Here is a 21,921-nt window from a genome sequence, read left to right on the forward strand (position 1 = left end):
TGTTTCGAGCCAGGAATGCCATCTCCGGGCTCAGAGCAGAGAATTCAGGCTGCTCACAGTGAGGGCAAATCCACAGACATCCCCCTCTCCCCCTCCCCGTATCTGAACGAGGCAACTACTAAGCACGGCATTCATCTATCTGGGTGTCAATTTTCTCAGTTTTCTCATCTGTAAATTGGGAAGAATTATAATGACTGATGGGAAATGGACATTAAGGCATCACTAAGAATAATTTTGCTAAACACATGACAAATAAAAAGGTGCTGTAATAATTCAGGCACTTGTGAAAGCTTGGAACACCACGTACTGGTGGAATGTTTCTGAAGTTAAAGATACTAACAAGTCAAGGGCACTATTTTTAAATGCCCCAAATCTGTTAGTTCTAAATAGAAACTGAATATTTTACCTTAAAGAAATTAGGCTTTTAAATTAATCTACGGTTAGAGTGACATTTGAAAGTAAAAAAAAAAAAAAAAAAAAAAAAAAAAAATCCTCTTGAATGCAAGAAGAGCATCCAAAAATCTTAACAGCTTAAAATAAACCTCTTTCCTGTCTTCTCTCAAGCAAACTCCAAATGGACAGATTTCTGTGAATCTTTCCTCAAAACAATTTTCTTCTAAGTGTAGGCTCAAATCAGGACAAACTACAATCCAAATATATTTGGAGAAAAGTATAATCAATTTAAACAACAGGTTGGAGCAGAGAAGGCTTATACATCTTAATGGCAAAATCAGAAGGACTTTCTGAACAGCTGGAGATTAGGCTTCTCCTCCCTATTTGTTCTCCTTCCAACTGTATTCAGACCTTACTGAGCTTGGATCCACTGGCTTCCTCAGGGTCACCAAGGGGCTGTGCCTTGTACATATTCCAAGCTAACGCCCAGGCCTGGTCAGATGATGCTTATGGCAAAGTATAATACACAGAGCCCAATGCTCTTTCTATTCAGCAAAACATTCATTTTATTGTAGTGGGATTTCTGGGCTAAGGCCATTCTATGTAATCTTCCCCATAAGCTGTGGCAGAAAGCCAGGCATTGGAGGTCTGCATGCAGGAGCTCCAGGTCCTTCTCCACAGGAGCAGGCTACCTTCCTGGTAGGTAGGGACAGTATGCACATGTCTATGGGCACCGCGCCACGCTGTTTTCCAATTCTTCCTGTAATTACTATTAGGCTGGAGACTGCCAGGCAAGAAGGCCAAGGATGTTACCATTTTGATGGTCCACTGAACACAGTCCCTGCTTCTGACCCCCAAGTTTCTGTATAGAAGCAGCAGCTTTGTACAACTTACATGGGCTGCAGAGATTTGGATCCTGTTATTTCTCGTTTCGTTTTCTAGTGACAGCTGGAGTGTGGTCTCAGCTCAGTCACGAGTAGAAAAAGGCTCCTTCACCCAAACCCCAACCCCTAGGTCATGTCCCTTTATCCAGGGACTATTATGATGAAGAAAGTAGGGAATGGAATGTCCCAGGCTCATTCACCTCTCACCCTTTTTGCAGAGTTACGTTTGCTTTGTCAGAAAAATAACAACAGGAGATTTAGAATCTCATTTCCTAATTAATAATTTTTGCTTTGTGGACAGGATAAATGGAGTCCTTTTTGGAAAATAAAACTTTCTTGGTCTTATCTTAATCCAAAGACGAATACGCCAGCTTTCTGCCTGACATCCACTGTGGAGATCAGTTCTGAATAGTTGTCGGGTATCTCAAGACTAAAAGGAATATTCTTTCCGATTGGACTCCAAGTGATTCCATTCCTTTCCATTGTCAACACATGTGTTTCTTTCTCTCTGAAGTATTGAGTTACGTTTCAGAAAATACCTCCCAAACGTGATTTATCAACTTTCTTAAAATAGAATTTGAAGAAGTGACGACTCTCAGATTATTGGGAAGATAGCAAAAACAAACAGCAACGGAGTGACTTCAGTAGTGACAATCTCATTAAGCTGCCCATTTCCCAATTTAGCTCATAGGCAGTTGTTTTAATTAAAAAATATTTTTAACCTAAATTCTTATTGGCTACGTGAAGTCTGGGTGGCTTCTGAATTCTTGGAAGCCATTCTCTTTTCTTCTGTAAATTTATGCTGTCCTTTAACCACTTCAAAATAAATTAAAAACTGGAAAGACAGAAATTCAGCCAAGCTACAATAACTAATGCAAAGCTGACTTGTGTTATGTAATCTCAAAATGGAAGTTTCCTTTTGAGGTCCATATTTGGTTGTTCAATTTTGTCATGGTGGAAGTACCATTATTCAGATCATGGGGACAAAAGAATAATTAGAAAACAGCGACACGGCTTCTGTTTTTGAGTTAATGTTATGAAAGAGAATGTGATTGATGTAATTAATCAGCCTTTTGAGGCCAAATGGCTGGTCACCTGGTTTTGAAATACACTCTAGCTTTGAAAATATAGATGTTGGCTGACTCAAAATGGTGGCAAGTTACTTTTGGCTACTTTAGAAGACCGAATGGAAACAGCTTGCTCTGAATGCAAAAAAGCCTGAACCCGGGGGGAGAAGCCTGCTCCCGGCACCGCGAAGACACCATCACCTTAGTGGTGTAAGTGGTGTACTCACAATCAGATGACCCGGTGTGAGCGTGAGAGTTTGTCAGTGAATGTGTTGAGTGGATGAGGGCTGGGCCTGGAGACAAAACAGCTTCAAAGTTCAGGCAGGGAAGGCCCGGCTTGGCGCTGGATCCACCCGGCTGAGTAATCTCATTCTCCTCAGATGCCTTCTGGTTTTCAGCTGTCTTGGGTTTCTTCCTGAAAATAAACAAAGGGCCCTTTGAAGGAACTGACTGCATATTTGGGAAAAGGCATTTTTAGAATCTGTTAAAGATAACTTGATTTTTTTTTTTTTCTGAGGGGGGATGGGAGGGAGTCCAGTATGTCCCTTGTTTTAAAACAAGCTGATTCTTGTTTTTTTCCCTCCAGTAATGGCCTAACTGGGAACACATGAAAGCATATGGGCCAAGCAAACAGCACCACATTTGGACTCTGTTGGCTGCATAAAAAGACCCTGTCCCAGAACTTTAGACAGCTTGAGCTACGTATGGCTGACATTATCCAAGAAAGCATCCTTTTTTCCCCCCTTAAGAGTTTTAACATGGTCTGGAAAAATACTAGTGGAGGTTTTACCGTTCTAGCATTTGTCAGGAAGCTTAGAGACAGGACCCGTGGAGTAATGGGAGGAGCACTGGACTGGGAGTCTGGAGACTTGAGCTATGGTACTAGCTGTGCCTCTAACTTGCTGTGTGGCCTTGGGCACCTCACTTCACCTCTCTGGGCTTCAGTTTCCTCATCTGTAAAATAAAGGGCTTGGATTAGAAGGCCTTAAAGGTTCCTTCCGGTTTTCAGTTTCTATTCATGGAACACATTATGTAACAGTCAACTTTCTTGCTGTTATTAGATTTTATTTTAGATCAACATATAATTTCAAATCACAATCTAAATTTGCCGGTTGTACAGATGAGAGGGGTAGTGATGAAAGGATTTGTTAAAGCAGCAAATGAAAAGTGAAAAGAAGAGCTTAGACTCCAGTAGGTAAAGAAGGAAGGTGTCACACAGAGATCCTCTATTCCAACTCTTTACCCACGTGAAGCTTAAGATTCCCTTTGTTTTTTGATTTAGTGCATGATCCTGGAATACAGGAGTGTGATTGTGTGTTTGGGACTGTGTGTTTGAAAAGAGATGGGTGAAGGGAATTAGAAAGTAATTGTCACTAATTGTTGTTTGGGACCAGGAATAAGAAGTAAAAGAGCTCAGCCATCAGTCAGCTCCTCTCCCTAGGACCATGCAACTGATGTAAATGAATAAATACTTAGCTTATGCTGCATGCACCCTAGGCCCTAGTCAAACCCGATTGGATTACTTGTCATACCCTGAACATCCCCCCAATTTTCTTGGTTCTGTGCCTTTTTTGTCATCATGTGTATGGTGAACAGAAAAAGTATTTTCTTATTTTTTTGGTAGGAGAATACGTGTGGTACAGAATTTGTTGTAAGTAGGTCTGTTCCCATGTTTCCCTTGTTTCTCTAAGCATGGCAATGGACTTGTTATACAGAATATTTTGTATTGAAATTTGTTGTACTGGGTAGTTAAATCTACCCTCACAGAATATGGTGTTATGATTAGCATGCTGTGTTTCTGGTCCAACAGGTTGTGAAATCAAATCTGCTTTTCCAGAGGGCAGGAGGCAGAGATGGCATGGTAAAGATGAAAATAGAAGGAGAGCTTTCAGACATATTTTTCAGGATGGAGGAAGCCAGTACAAAAGCAACAAATTGGATTCCTTTACCCACTCTTTGTTGCATGGGTGACTAAGGAACAATCCCCCAAATCTTGAGGGTCTACATGGACCTTCAAGGAGCTCGTTTCTGGTTTTCAGTGTAGGGAAGTATCCGAGATCAAAGTTTCCAAAGCCCAACTCGTTTTTTTCCATGGAAACCAACGCTTCCTCTACGGTCCCTATTTCTATCACTGCTGTCTGTCACCAGGTTTGTCACCGGGTTGGAAACCTCAGGGTCATACACCTTCCTCTGCCTTAAAGCCAGTTTGTCAAGTCCTGACAATTGTGCTTCCTTCATATTTTGCACATCTATATTTCCATTGCTATCACCATAACACTTTTTATTTAGACTGTTTACTTTCTGACTCCCATCCTCCTTGACTTCTCTACTCTCACAGCTTTGATTCACTAAATCTGAGATGACCACGTTAGGCTGACAGTCAAGGTGAATTCCATGTCTATGAGACTGTAAACTCTCTGAGGGTGAAAAACATGTCATAGCTATTTTTGAATTCCCTGTGTTCACCCATTCGTTCCTTCTTCCTTCCCTCCCACTATTCATTTATTCATGTATTCATTTCACAAATACTTGTTACGTGCTTATGATGTGCCAGCATGGGCTAGGAAATAAAACAAGCCTGGTTTCTGCCCTCCCAGATTTGCTGTCTAGTGTATACTGTTAAGCAGAGTTGCTTAGACAAAGCTGTCATTCAATATAGGTGTGTTGATGGAATGAAATTGAGTTGAAATTAAAGTATATTTTGAGAATAGTTATAGTCTGAACCCCAATTAAGTTTCCTATTCTTTATGCAGCAGGGAAATCTACCTTGACTGGCTGCTTTTCCTTTGAATCCATGAAATGCATTTGATAAGAGTAGGACCACTTTGCTCACTGAAGCTAGGCTGGTCCTCATGAATCATTTAAATATTGGGATGAAACACTGACAGACATCACTTAACGGAAAAAAAAAATTATTTCTGATACTCATAAACAAGGCCTAGGCTAGTTTCAGATGTGTGCTTCAGGAAATTAAGGAAGCCCTCTTCCAAACATGAGTACGTGGTCAACCCACCAACATTACTCTTTTATTTTTAACTTTGCAAAAGTTGTATTGTTCTTTATATCAATGGCCTTGCTTCCTTCCCTAGATTTGATCCTGCTTTCTAGCTGACATCTTGCACCATATTCTCCTGTTTGTTGTCTCAGGGGTCACCTCTGGAGAACATTCAGAGCACAGAGGCACTGAAACCACTTCTACAAACAGAAAATACTGAAAACTCAACCTTTGGGCTCACCCCTTCATTTGCCTAATATCACTTTACTTGTCCTTAGACCACTGGGCCGTTTCCCAACTGCACAGATAACAGAGAGACACTCATTGTCCTTAGAAACAATTCATTTTCCATCTCACTCTCTCTAATAGTTCTTTTGGACTCCTTTTTCCAGAGCTGAGAAACATTAAAACGTAGCAGCAATCTACATCTAGACATGCACAGGTGCAGTTATTTTCACCCTATTTTTGCAGTTCATATTTTATTAAGGAGGAAAAAGCAAGTCCTTAGTAATTAACTGAAAATACCTTCTTTGGCTGTGTAAAAGAATTATATAAGCACAGCACATCTGAGGGCAAGTCTCTCCAAGCCTCGGTGGCTGTGCACTATTCCCTGGAGCCTGTAGAGGGCAGCAGCACACCGGCGGACTCCAGGCAGCATGTCAGGCAAACTCCCCACCACACCAGAACCTTCCTTCTGGTCACCATGCCAAAGGTTGGTTTGCCAAGCTCTGGCCGGCCGCTTAGCTTCTTTCTTTCTTTTCCCTCTCTCTCCCTCTCCCTTTCTCTCTCTCTCTCTCTCCCTCCTCCCTCCCTCCCTCCCTCCCTCCATGTTAAAATTATACACTCTGATGAAGTCGCCCCTCAACCGGAAAATGAAAGCTCCAATGAAAAATTAGGCGAGCCAACGACAACAAAGAAAGAAAATGGGAGAAAGGAGAAAGGGGGCTGGTGAGGGGGAAGGATTTAAGAACAAGAAACGGGCAGATGTTTCGTAAATACATGCAAAGCAAAACTGGGTGTACGCGAACACTTCCGCAGAGAAACAGACCAATCACTGTGCACTTCCTCCCGCCGCACGGGTGGAGCTCTGCATTCAAAAAAAGTGTGGCCGCAGGCACCTGCGTTTCAACGGTCAGTTCTGACATTCTATCTCCCAATTGTCCAAAGAGAACAAAAACATTTTCATCTCCCCACTACAGACATTTCTGTTATGAGAAGAAGGCTGCTTCAAGAACTGGGAAGGCGATTTAAGGTGACGGGAGGCTGAGTTAGCCAGCGGGACCTACTGGTTTTTAACTCTCATTGTGCTGGCCCTGGCAACAAGTTTTGGGCTGAAACACAGCAGTGAGTAAGGCTGCGGATGATGCCGGCTCTTTCCTTACTAAGACCGTATTTTATGTGTCAAGAAATATACACGAAAACATACTGAGGAGATGGTAGGTATTAAGCATGTTAAATGCACGGAAATTAACTAGGTCGGTGGCATTTGATGTATAGATTTCACACTTCTTTGCACATATTGCACACATACAGCGATGGCAATGCTTTTGGCAACATATGGAAAATAAATATTTTATCTGTGTGAGCTCTCATCAGTCTCCGGGGGCTGCTGAGGGAAGAGTGTTCTCTTCTGTCCCCCTCTCCCAATTTTCTCTCTTCGCTGGGCTCCCACCCTCTCCTGCACATTAACATGCCTTCCACTTATCAGCCTGGTTGGATGGAAAAGAATTAGTCAGAACCTCTTTTTGATAAATACTCAGTCACTGGATCATGACAATTTTGACCCATGACCTTGCTCATGAAGTCCTTTCCCCACCCCAATCGTTTTGGCGTGGTAACTATTTATTTGCTCTCCTTCCCAATAATACATGGAAGAGGCTTAGTAGAGTGTTTGGGAAGAGGGGCAAAGGGGAGGTGGTAACAAACCACCCCAGTGGGGGTTGGTAGTAGAACTGAGCTCTACCATCAGTAGCTGTGCACCCTAGGCAGATTCCTCTGCTTCTCTGGGCCTCAGTTTCCTCATCTGTAAAATGGAAATAATAATACCTTCTAGGGCTGATGTGAGGATTAAATGAGACACTTCCTGTCAAGTGATTGGCATAGCGCTGGCACACGGTCAGTGCCCCATGAGGGTAGCTCTTTCACAGAAAGCATCAGTTCTGCGGTTTTCATCATTTCACCTAGAAGGAGGCACTTCCTTTATCTTTTTTTTTTTTTAACATCTTTATTGGAGTATAATTGCTTTACAATGGTGTGTTAGTTTCTGCTTTATAACAAAGTGAATCAGTTATACATATACATATGTTCCCATATCTCTTCCCTCTTGCGTCTCCCTCCCTCCCACCCTCCCTATCCCACCTCGCTTTATCTTTTTTAATATCTAGATTTGGGCAAGGGCAAATGGATTGTAATTGCAGCAAAGGCAGAAAGAATGCTAGGATAAGCAAACTCTTCTTCAACACTTTGATTTTACTGTATCACCCCCCCTGACACCTTCTTTCTATTCACGTGTTTGTCACTGCTGCTACTACACTATTAGCTCCTCTTGAAGTTGAGGGTCAAGCAAGCTACATTTGGCCTAGAGAAGCCCATCAAACCTGAGGACTATGGTCTATTCATTGAAACCAACCTTTGGCACTCTATCTTATCACATCTTCTTACAATTTATCCTCTCACCGCTTGGTCTAATGTTCTCAGATCCATTTAAGATGTTTTCATGATTAAAATATTTTATTCTCTCAATTTTTCAACCTTCTTGGCAAGGTTGATTTATAATGTTTTTCAGTATATTTCTCCCTCACTGTATCAGTCAGGATCTTGGCAAGAAACAGATGGCACACTCAGAGGTTTTAACTGAAAAGAGTTTAATGAAAGGACTCTCTACTGGGGTACAGAGGAGGTTAAGGGATCCTCAAGGGATGGTGATACACCAGGGACTAGCAATGGTGCGAGGTTGTTAATCTCAGCGTTAAACTGCTAAACCGAAGGAGCAAGGAAAGGTGTGGAGTTCCCTAAGCCTAGTCAGAACTGAAGTAGGGAAGGGGCTGGACTCATAATACCCTGACCCCACTCTCCTCCCACTCTCATGTCTCTTGCTGATGCCTCCTATTGCCTAAATTCAAAGGGAAGCCAGAGGAGAAGGCAGCCTAGGTAACATGGTCCAGAGAGGTCGGTCTCCTGGGCCATGTATCAGGGCAGAGAATGTTCTGGGGTTTTTTGTGTGTGTGTCAGGGGTAAGGGGGAGATGAATAAGCATACTTATTTTTCCCCTCTCCATTTCCTTTACCCTTTTCTTCCCAATTATACTTTCTGGAAGGAAAGACACAGCAAATCAAATGAAATCAGTTCTCTCTCAGTGTCCATTTACCTGTTTTGTCTATTTGTAATTTATGGGGGAAGAAAACTGAACATAAGCTATGTGAGAGCAAGGATTTTTGGTTTGTTTTGTTCGGTGCCACACCCCTAGTGCCTAGAACAGTGCCTGGCACATAGTAAATGCCCAGTAAATTTTAGTTGGCTGAGTAAATATACTCATGTCTGCTGTGCCAGACGCTACATATACGTTATCTCATTTAGTCACTGCAACAATCCAGGTAAGTAGGGAGGTTGCCGAGCCCAGTCGTGCAGGTGGTGTGGGAGTGGGTAGGCCTTAAAATCTAACACTCACCCGCTCCTTACCCACCTCCAGGCCTTGAAACTTCACCCAGGTATTGTGAATACATAGGGAGGGATACATTTGTAATTAGTCCACATTTTTATACCATATTCACCTTACTGAATGAAGGTTTTGCACCTATCAAGTCTCTGTAAGTTTTATTATTTCTCTTTTACACATGAGGAAGCTGAGTTTCTGAAAAGCAAAGGCTGCAAGGATTAGAACCCAATTTGTCCATTCTCTAGGACCTGCAAAACGTGAATGCAGGCACTGGCATTCTGCATAGGGGAAATATGTCCAGTGGCACAAACAGAGGCTCCCTTGTGGGCTTCCCGGAGATTTTTAGGAAATCTTAGCTCCTGATTTCTAGGTCTGGTTATGGGTTCTCTGCAGTACAGGAAGGTAGGAGTGGCAAAGACTCTCTTCCCTCCCAAAGGATAAACCAGGCTGAAACTTTGGAAACAGGCTGCATCCTGGTGTGCCTGTGATACTTGCACCAGCAATAGTTACTCTGTGATGAAGAAAAACTCAGAAAACTGTCCTGATGTGGGGATTTCTAATGCATTCTTTCGCTTGAACTTAAGGACGAATGAAGGTGCTTCCACAAGCAAGTTCCTTGCATGGGTATGGAATGAGGACACTCTATTTTTGACCTTTTGTCATGTCTTTAGTCCCCAGTCCCTCGAGCCCATTAGTACTGTAGATCAGTCTGATGGTTCCCACCTCCAACCTGGCCAGGCAGGCCTGCCTACTGCCTTCATATCCGTCACCACCAATTACAATTCAGGTGACTGACAGCATTAAAGGTAAAATGCAAAGCAAAATAAAACAACACAAAACTCTGACTTCATCCCTTTGGGTTTGATTTATGCCAGAATAGCTAAAGACAGAGAAAATATGAATGTGAAAATCCTACCTGAAGCCTGAGTGGTTTGGAGACCTGAAGTCTCCCAGGTTTGGCGTTTTCCAGTAACAGAGATGTCTGTAAAACACCATCCCGTTACCTGCCTCACACCATATAGGAAAATGTGTAAACATAACAACCAGAATGAGTTTTTGTTCTAAAATGTATAATTATTTTGCACGCATAGTCTCTAAGGAATCTAAATTTCTGGATTTTCTAGTAAAAGAGAGCATATTTTCATCTGTTACTTCTAGCAATGATCAATGAATACTTGATGTCACTCCTTCATCAGTATTTTTCTGTAGGCATCATAGCTCCTACCCCAACTTATTTCTGCAACTTGACTTGCAAGGGTTGTACTTCTCCTACGTAAATGTCTGATGTGGAGGGAACTAAATCAAGTACTCAGAGCTATGCATCCAGAGGGCAGAGCTGACCTGGGCACAATGGTTTAGAGATACGGCTGAAGAAGCCCGCAGCTGCAAGGGTGGGTGTTGGCCCCCTTAAGTAACAAGAAGACCACAGCACGGGACACAGAGATGCAGCTACATCACAGGTGGACACAGGCATGGAAAGCTGGCTCACGGATGTGTCCAGGGTGGCGTGAAATGACAAGCTGCAGTGAGATTCAACAGAGTGGCAAAGAAGGGGGATGAGAAGCAAACAGATAGGGCTGGAGCTGCCACCGCTTCAGGCAGAGGCGCAGATGACCAAGCAGAACAGCACCAGTCCCTGCAAGGTGCCCTCAGATGCAGCTCAGCACAGCCACCCAGCGAGGCGGGCGCGATGCTACCCAGGGTGCGCACTGCAGGCTGGAAGCAGAGAACCAGTGCACTTCAGGACGGAGTCTGGTCACCTTGCCGCATCCAAGAGATGAAGCCATCTACAATTTCATCTGCTCTTACAATTGTGTGAGTTTTTTAAAAAAAAATTAAACAAAGTGAACTAAGAAGCCTTTCATTGGAGGCATAATGTACTCACAGTAGTTTTCAAATAAATGGTGTCACTCTTCAGGTAAATCACTCCAAGGCTTGGGCCTAGTGCAGATGTTCATTGGGGCAGGGAACAGAGAGCGGCTGCATCTGGATCAGACAAGGAACAAACAAAAATAAGGCTGTTAAATGAAGAGGTGATGGTGATCACTCATTCTACAGAGCCAGAACCGTGGGACTTGGTTGAGAGTCGGGTCCTGCACTTTGCACCAGAGAACAGTGAGTCGGGGAGGGAGATGGAGAGGGTGTTGTCCAGGCCCCGTTTTCAGTGTTTCCACATGGCTGCCTGTCTGGTGTGAAGCTGTCAACAGCACCCGCCAGTGTGGAGCTGACCGTGTGATCCTGAGTTGGAGTTGAGGTGGAGGGTGAGGGTAGGGGAAGCCTGGCCACAGCGGACTCTTCTTCCAGTGTTCATTCCACCGCAATCTCTCTCTCATTGTTGCTCTGAGATTCTTGCCTATCTTAAAAACGCCCACTGACCTGGCCACGTTTCTGAGCTCTTGCCTTCTCTCCACCCTTCACTACACTCTGTTTTCTGCCATATCCTCTAACCCCGAGGAGTTCAGCCTCAGGGGCTACAGAATGGACCCTTGTCTGTCTCAGAGCCTCAGGCCCAGAGGTCTTTTCCCAGGACTTTCCCCTTTGGCCACACTGCGCCCTGATGACCACTTTATTCCGGAAACTCTCCTCCCTTCTCATTGGGACGCTGCATCATCCTGACTTCCCGCTCTCAGTTCTCTTCTGCCTCTTTCACTGGCCTGCCTTCTCTCTCCTGTTTCCTAAATGCAGACAGGCCTCAAGATTCTCTCTCTCCTCAAGCTTTGCCTACACAGCCACCCTCCATGGCCTCAACAGTCACTTCTCCATAGAGAACACCCACATGGCTATCTTTAGTTCTCGCTTGTCTACAGAGCTCCAGACCCGCATTCTAAATAACTGCTGGTTATCAGTTCGCTGATTCATTTGCTTGTTTGTTCATTCATTCATTGTTTACATAGACTCTGTTAGGCACCTAGAAAAGATGAATAAGATGGGGCCTCTAACTTTGAGAAGCTCACATCTCCATCATACACTGCACAGGCACTACTAATTCAGAAAGTTTCCAGCAGAATTCATTGCCTTTCCCTCAAAATATGTTCCTTCTCCAGCCTTCCCATTTCCTGCTACTGGTACCATCTTCGTCCAGTTACTTGTGCCTACAATGAGGAGTCTTCTTTAGTTCCTCCTTTTCTTTCATTTCCCATATCCAATCAGCTGCCAACTCCTGTGGTTTTTACTCAGGCTGTGAATCAATACTCACTTTTTATCCCAACATCTATTTATCGTTTTATCACGTGTTGCCTGGACTTCTATGAGTGCCTCCTAACCGGCTTCCCTTCCCCCAGATCCTCTGTACCTCTAGTCCATCCTTCACAACAACACTACATTTACTGTTCTAAAGTACCATTCTAAACACATTACTCCTTTGCTCTTTGCTTACTGGATTAAATGCAAACTTCTCAGCTTGGCATTCTAGCCTCCTACAATATAGCCCCAATCTAATTTCTTACTCTTTTTTTCTACAGTGCATTCCACACTGCAGAAGTCCCACTTGTTCCCACCATGGTCATGGTCTTTCCTCCCCTTTCCCAATGTCTACATAGAGCTTCTTTAGGGGTCATCCAAACACCACCTCGCTTATGAGACATTTTCCAAAGGAAAGTGCCCTTCTCAAATCCTTAAGCACTTTTTGCACCACTCCCTTCCCACGTTCTATGGACTCTAATAATTATTTGTGTAATTTGTCTCCCCCCCCTTAAGCTTCTTGAAGGCAGAGGCCATTTTTACTTTGTGTACTTTTTACTTTGTACCCATAGTGTTCAATGCCTTGCACACAGGTTAGTGCTCAGCTGATGTCTGCTGATTCAGACCCCAAATAGCCAAAGCAATTTTGAGAAAGAAAAATGGAGCTGGAGGAATCAGGCTCCCTGACTTCAGACTATACTACAAAGCTATAGTCATCAAAACAGTACAGTAATGGCATAAAAATAGAAATATAGGTCAATAGAACAGGATAGAAAGCCCAGAAATAAACCCACATGCCTATGGTCAATTAATCTGATAAAGGAGGCAAGACTGTACAATAGGGGAAAGATAGTCTCTTCAATAAATGGTGCTGGGAAAACTGGACAGCTACATGTAAAAAAATGAAATTAGAACATTCTTCAATAACATACACAAAAATAAGCTCAAAATGGATTAAAGACCTAAATGTGAGACCGGACACTATAGAACTCTTAGAGGAAAACATAGGCAGAACATTCTCTGACATAAATCGCAGCAATATCTTTTTTTGATCCGTCTCCCAGAGTAATGGAAATAAAAACAAAAATAAACAAATGTGACCTAATTAAACTCAAAAGCTTCTGCACAGCAAAGGAAACCCCCCTGAAAAATGATGGGTTGGGGTAGATGAGCTTTAAGGTCTTTCCATAAATAAAACGAAAACACAACCCGCAGATTGGGAGAAAATATTTGCAAATGATGTGACTGACAAGGGATTAGTCCCCAAAATTTACAAACAGCTCATGAGGCTTAATATCATCAAAACAAACAACCCAATCAAAAAATGGGCAGAAGACCTAAACAGACATTTCTCCAAAGGAGACATACAGATGGCCCAGAGGCACCTGAAAAGATGTTCAACATCACTAATTATTAGAGAAATGCAAATCAAAACTACAATGAGATATCACCTCACACCAGTCAAAATGACTATCATCAAAAAAAATCCACAAACAATAAATTCTGGAGAGGGTGTGGAGCGAAGGGAACCCTCCTATACTGTTGGTGGGAACGTAAATTGGTACAGCCACTATAGAGAACAGTATGGAGGTTCCTTAAAAAACTAAAAATAGAGCTACCATATGATCTAGCAATCCCACTCCTGGGCATATATCCAGAGAAAAACATGGTCTGAAAGGATACAGTTCATTGCAGCACTGTTTACAATAGCCAAGACATGGAAGCAACCTAAACATCCATCAACAGAGGAATGGATAAAGAAGATGTGGTACATATATACAATGGAATACTACTCAGCCATTAAAAGGAATGAAATAATGTCATTTGCAGCAACACGGATGGACCTAGAGATTGTCATACTGAGTGAAGTAAGTCAGACAGAGAAAGAGAAATGTATGATATCGCTTGTATGTGGAATCTAAAAAGAAATGATACAAATGAACTTATTTACAAAACAGACTTAGAGAACTAACTTATGGTTACCAGGGGAGAAGGGTGTGGGGGGAGGGATAGTTAGGGAGTTTGGGATTGACATGTACACACTGCTATATTTAAAACAGATAACCAACAAGGACCTACTGTACAGCACAGGGAACTCTGCTCAATGTTACGTAACAACTTAAATGGGAAAAGAATTTGAAAAAGAATAGATACATGTATACATATAACTGAATCACTTTCCTGTACTCCCGAAACTTTCACAACATTGTTAATAAACTATACTCCAATATAAAGTAAAAAGTTAAAAAAGTTCTAAAATAAAAGTTTATTAAAGAAAATAAAAGCAATAAAGATGCTTGCTTAGAGTCATGGAAGCTGAGATTGAACTGGAAAGACCTTAAAGCTCATCTACTCCAACCCCTCATTTTTCAGATGAGGAGATCAAGGGAACTGACTTGCTCAAGGCCACATCCTTACTAGCAGCTGAGCAATGACAATTGATAGAAAAGGTCACAAATCTCTGAATATCTACCGGTGTTGCTTGGCACCAACAGACCCAGCAGATCATCAGCAGTGACCAGACCAGAGAGAGTGAGGGGTTGGGTGCATAGCCTGCAAGGATACACTGGGTTCCACAAAAAGAAAAACTTTGTTTCACTTATTCACTTCAATAAATCAAACTAATAAATGTCCTTTTATAGTTAACTGATGTTTAAAAAATGAGTATGGATTTAAAGAACAAGGAAGCAAACCTTTTTAACATTACCAGCAGAAACAATTGTGACAATACTGCAAATACCACTGGGGTGATTCAACTCAGGGTGAAAAAGCAGAATGAAGAAATTTCTCACGCTTTTGAAAAGCAGTGGGTTCAGCTGAAGTTCTTGGTGAGAATATGCTGCGGTAATTCTATGGTTAAATTCATCTTACAGCAACATAGGCTATTGGCAATCTTGCTATTATGCCACACCAATAAATCTTTTTCCACCTCGCTTTGCCCAGTATTTATCTTATAGGCTTGTTTAAATTTTTACTTATTTTCCTTTCATTATATCACCAATCTACTCGTAGAAAAGGATAGATGACTGCTCCCAGGTCTGTTCTAATTTTCGTCCCCTGTTCTTCTCTTGTGGTAGACGAAACATTAATTGTTTAATCTCTCTATCCTCATTCTCAAACAGAATCATTTTCTTTCTCCTGAAGATGTAAAGCCCAACAAAACACGTTGTGGGGATAACAGTGTTTACCTAGGTGAGGAAAACAGACTTTTCCAGGGGATCTCAGTAGATTTTACTTGTCCAGAAAAGCTCAGCTCTTAAATGCTAGCCTCCGGCCCTACAAGACTTCACCTGTCTCCCCCAGGTGAGCACCTTACTCACTGTTACTCACCATAGGAGAAACGTGGTGCTGGTCATTATATTCTCTTTGGCCAGTATGGTGGAGCCATGCTATGCATTGGGAGATCCATTAAATAGTAACACCCACGTAAACAGCAAATTGGGCTCAAGAGTTCCTCATAGTTCTTACTAAACCATCACATGGCTGGACAGTTATCAACTCTTCACCAGACAGAGCTTCCTTCTCTTTTCTTCCCTTGGCAACTACATTAAAATGATAAAGGAAATCACTGGTCGGTATGTCCAGTACATTGCAGTGAAAAATCACCTGGAAGCATACACACCCATTGTGTAATTACATAAGTGTACATTTTAAGTATGTCTAACATTAGATTTAAATTGTGCATTTTATAATTAAATGGAGACATAATCTTTCTGTCCTTTAATCACACTCCTCTTTCACAGCTCCACATTTTCTTGCTATGATTTTCCATTCACTTCTGGGTATATTGTCACCTCTCTCCTTCTTCTTATTTCCCTCTTGCCTTAGCACACACCCGAGGGTTTTTAATTAGAACTATTGCATGGTGTGTCATATTTCATTACTTAAAGAGTAGTTATACTCTAAAAAAGACTCAGTGAAAATGCCTTTATGAGGTTTCATATTTATCCTTTTTCCATGGCGTCCATATCCAGTGTACTCAGTTTTTAAGTCAAAAGGTAAAAGGCTGCTGGGGTCATACATTTTTCCCAGAATCTGGAAATCCAGCTATTCTCTCTGCCACTTACATCATCACTGTAATAAAGAATCTGCCCTGGGAGCCCAGCTGGCAAGGTTCTGAATGGTGCCAGAGGCAGAAGAGACAGTGGGTCATTTCCATTCCAGACTGCTGTATTGTTGACAGCTCTGCAGATCTGTCTCGGAAGCCCTTAGAGAGCAGAGCTGTTATGTAACACACTGACACAGACTGCTGCGAGGAACTTTCTGTGGAGATCTCATTTCAGTATGGCCATTCCCCTTCTTTGGAAATCACACCAAATCATTCTAAAACGACAGATGGGGCTTCTCTGACAAAGGCTTACAAAAAAGATAATAGTAACAATAACTTGTTAGATGTCTAAATGTTGTTAGGGACTGCATGAGGAATTTTTATGTGTAAGTTCATTCTTATTTAATCCTCACAGCAATGTCGTGCTGTAGGTGTTAGTATACCCATTTTACAGATGTGGAAAAGTGAGACTCAGAGTGCTTAATGAACCACTCCAAGATTAGAAAGCTGTGGAGAGTGAGGCCAGAATTCAAACCCAGATCTTTCTGACTCTAAATCTGTGCTTTTTTTTACTACACAACAACTGCTCCAACACAGCATGGACACATTTCTAGTTCCCACTGTGATTTCAGCACAAGAAAGAGGTTTATGTTATTTCCATAATGGTTCAGAGTCACTGAAAGAACTGGGAGTACAGAGCTCAGGTGAAGGAACTCTTTCAGAAACTATCAATAAGTATAACTCCTTCCTAGCTCCTTTCTAGTTGAAGATGAGGATGCCTTGTACTGGTTTTCTCAAACTCTAATGAACAAATGAATCACCCAAGATTTCTGATTCAGCGTGCCTGGGGATGGAGTCTGTGATTCTACATTTCTAACAAGCTCCCAGGTGATGCTGATGACACTGATCTGGTACCATAGGTCCTATGTCTGACACTCACCTTCCTACTGAGGGTTGTTTTCAAAGGAGCAGTTCAAGCTGAAAAACTTGGCTAACAGCTCACACGGCATGCCTGACTTCTGATTCTGGGCCACTTTGTCAGGTCATCGGGCATTAGACATAATTCAAGGAGCTTCTGGCACAGAGCACATCGTGAAAAAAAATCATTTCTAGATCCCACAACTGGAAATTAAAATGATAATGTCTCTAACATATGAAGTTCCTATTTTTTTACATTATTGTTATTTTTAACAATAGTATCTGGTAATAATTCAAATAACACCTTTCCTCTGAGAAATTCAATGAGCTTTACTAACCTTAATTGTCTAACAGCGATTCCCAGGTGTAGAGAAAGCTGTCTCAAAGATCACAGTAAATTTAAAATTGTTCCACTTCCCTCCTTTCTTCGCCCCCAAATGTAGTGATGAATTAGTGGTGAGGGGTTACTAATTGGCAAAGACCCACTAGCTCATAATTTGAGGCACAGGAAATTTCGTAAAGCAAGGATAAATGCAAGAAATAATCAACAGAGAGATGGTTGTAAGTGCAGAGAATGTTGGTGAAAGAGAAAACGAGAGCGTTAAAAAGAAGTAAGAGTAAGGAAAGAAAGAGCAAAATCATAGAACTAGCTGCATGACCTTGGATGAGTCACTTAACCACTAGGTGGCTCAGCTTTTTCATCTGTAAGAAAAGGAGGTGAATTTTATGATTTTAAAAGTCCTTTAAAACTCTAATAGTCCCCTGAGAAGAAAGATGTGGGAATTAAGTAGCTCATCAACCTGTTAAACCACTAAACCTGTTAAAGAAATCTGTTTGACTTTTAACTTTTTAACTAATTACCTGAAACGAATTCCCAAGTCTATATTACCAACCCACCTCCCTGGAAACTGATGAGAAAACCATTTAATGAATAAGGCGCCAATCATGGCCAGAAAAACTAATCAGGAACCCCATCTTCAGCTTTTTGATGCTACAAGAAATGTTTTACTTAAAAAAATTTTAGCTCCTTAATTAACCACTAGTTAATACCCATGTCCAGAAGAAGTACCTCTGGTGGCCTGAGGACCCCTGGGATAGCCCTGCCAATAGAAGGTCCCACTCACTGTTTGTCCCTTTAAATCTATGTTAATTTTCTCTACAGGGATCTTGATTCCTCTTTGACAATTCATAAACTCTGTTAATAAGAGTTGCACATCCCAGGAGCCTTAGTGTTGTCAGGTACAGTTGATTTTTGTTTTTAAAATAAGAGCTCTTTGGGATCAGGTGAGAGATAGATATATAGATATAGATATATACATACACACATACATATGCATATATACGTGTTTATACATATGATGATACTTTTTCTGTTTTTAATGAATACCTGGTGATGGAAACCCCTTCTCTAAGTCATTTGATACTGGAATCTTCTGGTCCAAAAAGGCTGCCACAGGACCTGGTCATAAGGTCACTTTAAACTCTGTAATGAGGATTCCAACATGAGAACAATTTAGAGTGCAGCATGTTATTTGGTGTTATATCAGAGTTATCTATACTTTGCCCCTCGCACTGAGCATGTTTTCTGGACTAATCATTACATTTGTGGCTAAATGGAGAAACATCAAAATGGCATTAGCCAGAAGAACACATTGTCACTGTCTCCAAAGTGAAAATCACTTCCCTCTTCCTGCTTTCATCACCTCCATAGTAATCTGGCTACCTGTATTAAATGCTTACTGTGCAGCAAGTCTTGTGCTTGGCACTTTTTATACATTATTTAACTTTATCTCTTACACTCACTCTTCAGAGATGGGAATTATATTCTGATTTTATAGATGAGGAAGCTGATGTTTAGGAAAGGTGAAGGTTTTTTTTGCCATAGATCACGAAGCTAGAGGATAACAAAGCAGGGCTCTAGGGCCAGGTTTTAACCACAATGCTTTGGGGCTTAACCTACACCAAGCTGTGATCACTAAACAACTGATCTCCTGCCTTCATTCCACTGCGGTTTATTTGAGGTCCTCGTCATAGGCTTATGGTATTAGATTCTCCATCATGGTCCACTAATGCCTTCTTCAATCTTTTTTTAAACTTTTCCAAAACCTTCTATGCTTGATTTATGTTTTCCCTCCCTACTTTCATTAATATGTCAACCTAAAACCCATTACCATTTTTTTTGACAGACCTTTATCATCACCTTTTTCAGCTACTTGATAGCCCTCATTCTCATTCCAAATTACTTTTTTGAGGCCTCACATTTGACCTCAAGTGTTCCAACCCCAGCTTGAGAATTCCCCTTCCTTAACGCCTAAGGAACCTACTCGTTTCACCTGGTCCATTAGTAGGCTCCTGCCGGCTTCACCGGATGTCTTTGTCCAGTCTGACCTTATCCCATGATCAACCATTTCAACACTATTCTCAACAACTCTCCAGATTTCCTTGCTCCCCTGGCCTTCTATGTACAGGGCCTCTTCTTATGTTATTCAGTTATGAATCCGTATCACCACTCACCATTCCCTCCCACTCTCAGTACGAAACCCTGCACATGCATGCCATCTGTACCCTTAGTCCTGCTCAGTGTTGTTTCTGAGTACAAGCCTACACTAGTTTTTCTTCATACGTTTTACTTTATCAAGTCTCATTCTTCATTCTCTTTTTCAGTTGATGACCTTGCCTCCTACATTAGTAAGAGGATCTAGAGCATCCAGTGTGGTAAGCTCACTGGCTCTCATCTCCTTCTCCAATATCTCTGAAGTTTTATCATTTTGTTTCCTCAAGATATATCTTTACCTTTTTCTACATTCCCCTCCTATCTTGGAGTTTATCCTCTCTACGTCTGATCTCTATGCTTCCCTTTGGTTCCATCAGTGATATCTTTTATTTTTTCTGTACTTGAAGACAGAAAAAAATAGTAGTACTATTAGTACTTCATAATAGTACTAAATTAATCGCAACAGTGTAGTGTTTTGCCCTGTCATCTACTCCTGCCCTTCAAAATCTTTCCAGCTGGTATATCTCAAAGTGAGTTTTATAGAACACTAGAACCTCAAGATGAACCTCAAAAAAAGTTCGTTGGTCAAACAGATACAGGAAACACAGAATACGATATGTCTCTCTTACAAACTCATAATGCCCATAAGGATATTAAAGGTGTTAAGACCCCACCATTGTCCAAACTTACTGGATTACAGAACCATCCCCCACTCCCCCATCTTTCTACCGGCACATTTATTAACTTCAGAATATGCTTAGAGAAGATGCTTTAATGGATTTCCCCTGGCTCTAAACTCTTTAGCTTGGGTATGTTAGTTCACTGAATCTGTATCAAATAATCCCTCTCAGATTTCCTTTCCGTCAATACTCCATTTGGTCTAAACTGGTTAACTTACAGAATGTCAGAAAGACTAAGCACGTTCGTATCTCTGAGCCTCTGAACATACCATTTTGGCTGCTTGGAAGGCCTCTATGACCTTTTTGTTATCTAGGCCTTTCCTTTCTTTCAAGGCCTGTATCAATCATGTATCTGTTATGAAAACTGTCTCAGCCCATGCTGACCTCTGCTACTCATTTAACACTTAGATAAATGGTTGTAGTTTAACCCCTGTGTCCTCTATCACTGGTAAGAATGTAAATTCTCTAGGATATAGACCTTGGTTTACACATTATAAAAACTCCAGCACCTAGGGTGGCCCTTTGTGCAATACTAGGGGGTTATAATCATATTATTAGAGGCCATGAACAGAAATAGTTAACACTGGGGCATGTTAGGTCAAAACTTGATTTCTGTAGCTATGGGGTCAGTTTAATATGCTAAAGGCCCAGGTGAACGTACCACCACCTTGTGGGGAAGAAACACCATCCATTATTACCATCATCACCTCTACAAATGGTAACATGTATGCTTTGGGGAGATGAAGGCTAGATCTAGAAGAGCAAAGGCAGCTCTGTTCCTAGGTGAAGATGAGACTTTGCATTAGTTGACTCCAAATGGAGAGAAGACTAAAATAATCTAGGACCATCAGAGGACCCATGAAAGGAACCAGTGGAACAAATGCCTCTCTACCAATGAGGAAATCATCATTCATGATCATTAAATCATGGTACCTGGATGATAAAGAAAAGCCTCTTTTCCTGCACAAGGAAGTCGGTCTTGTGCGAGGATCCACTGCTTATCACCATGCCTGGGACACAGAATATGCCATTCTGTAGGGTAGCAACCACCTGCAGGATGTCGAAGGACTGAACGTGCTCCTGCCTTCCAGGCATCTTCCAGCCTCTATCTCTTTGGGTCAATCTGGAGACACGTTGCATTGACGAAGTTAAGACAGCTCGGCTGCCGCTAGCACAACATGTTACCCCCAAACAATGAATTCCATCATTCCCGTAAAGCTCTTTTTCTGCCACACCACATAGACCACTGAGCAGATTTTAAGTCTCAGGCGAGTGTGCAATAACCAGATATTAAGGGGCTTTGAGTTTTTCAGATTAGATGTATTCTGAAGTTAGGACTTAATGGATTCCCTAATAGTGAGTTTGTAGTGAGGCTAGGACTAAAAATTTGGTCTCTTGATGCCCAGTCAGGGAGTTTGATTATGAGAGAAACAGACTGTAGCTTTCTTCCTTAAAACTGCAGCAACATATGATTTTCACATTTTGGTAGAGGAGAAAATGAATTTCATTAAAGTATAGTTTGTGAAGTATTTTGCTATCTTCCTGGATAAAAAGTGGTATACAAACCAAAGATTTAATTGAAAACTATTTATAAGTTACAATGTTTA

At 41.6% G+C, this 21,921-nt stretch overlaps 1 protein-coding gene across 12 annotated transcripts in view; it reads right to left on the reverse strand.

The window, feature by feature from the left end:
- Positions 1-21,921, reverse strand: part of ZBTB20 (zinc finger and BTB domain containing 20) — a 795,186-nt gene that overhangs the window by 37,499 nt on the left and 735,766 nt on the right. For 11 of the 12 annotated variants that reach the window (XM_061193112.1, XM_061193110.1, XM_061193108.1 and 8 more), the window contains 3 exons: positions 10,880-10,980; positions 3,135-3,298; positions 2,572-2,759 (listed from right to left, as the gene is read on the reverse strand). In XM_061193112.1, coding sequence (XP_061049095.1) covers positions 2,572-2,759; positions 3,135-3,145 — 199 coding nt within the window. In that variant the 5' untranslated portion in view covers positions 3,146-3,298; positions 10,880-10,980. Of the gene's footprint in view, positions 1-2,571; positions 2,760-3,134; positions 3,299-10,879; positions 10,981-15,504; positions 15,535-21,921 lie in introns of those variants that run through there. The other variant, XM_061193119.1, reaches the window with a different exon arrangement.

Source organism: Eubalaena glacialis, chromosome 6 (assembly GCF_028564815.1).
Source record: "Eubalaena glacialis isolate mEubGla1 chromosome 6, mEubGla1.1.hap2.+ XY, whole genome shotgun sequence".
In the NCBI taxonomy this organism is placed as follows: domain Eukaryota; kingdom Metazoa; phylum Chordata; class Mammalia; order Artiodactyla; family Balaenidae; genus Eubalaena; species Eubalaena glacialis.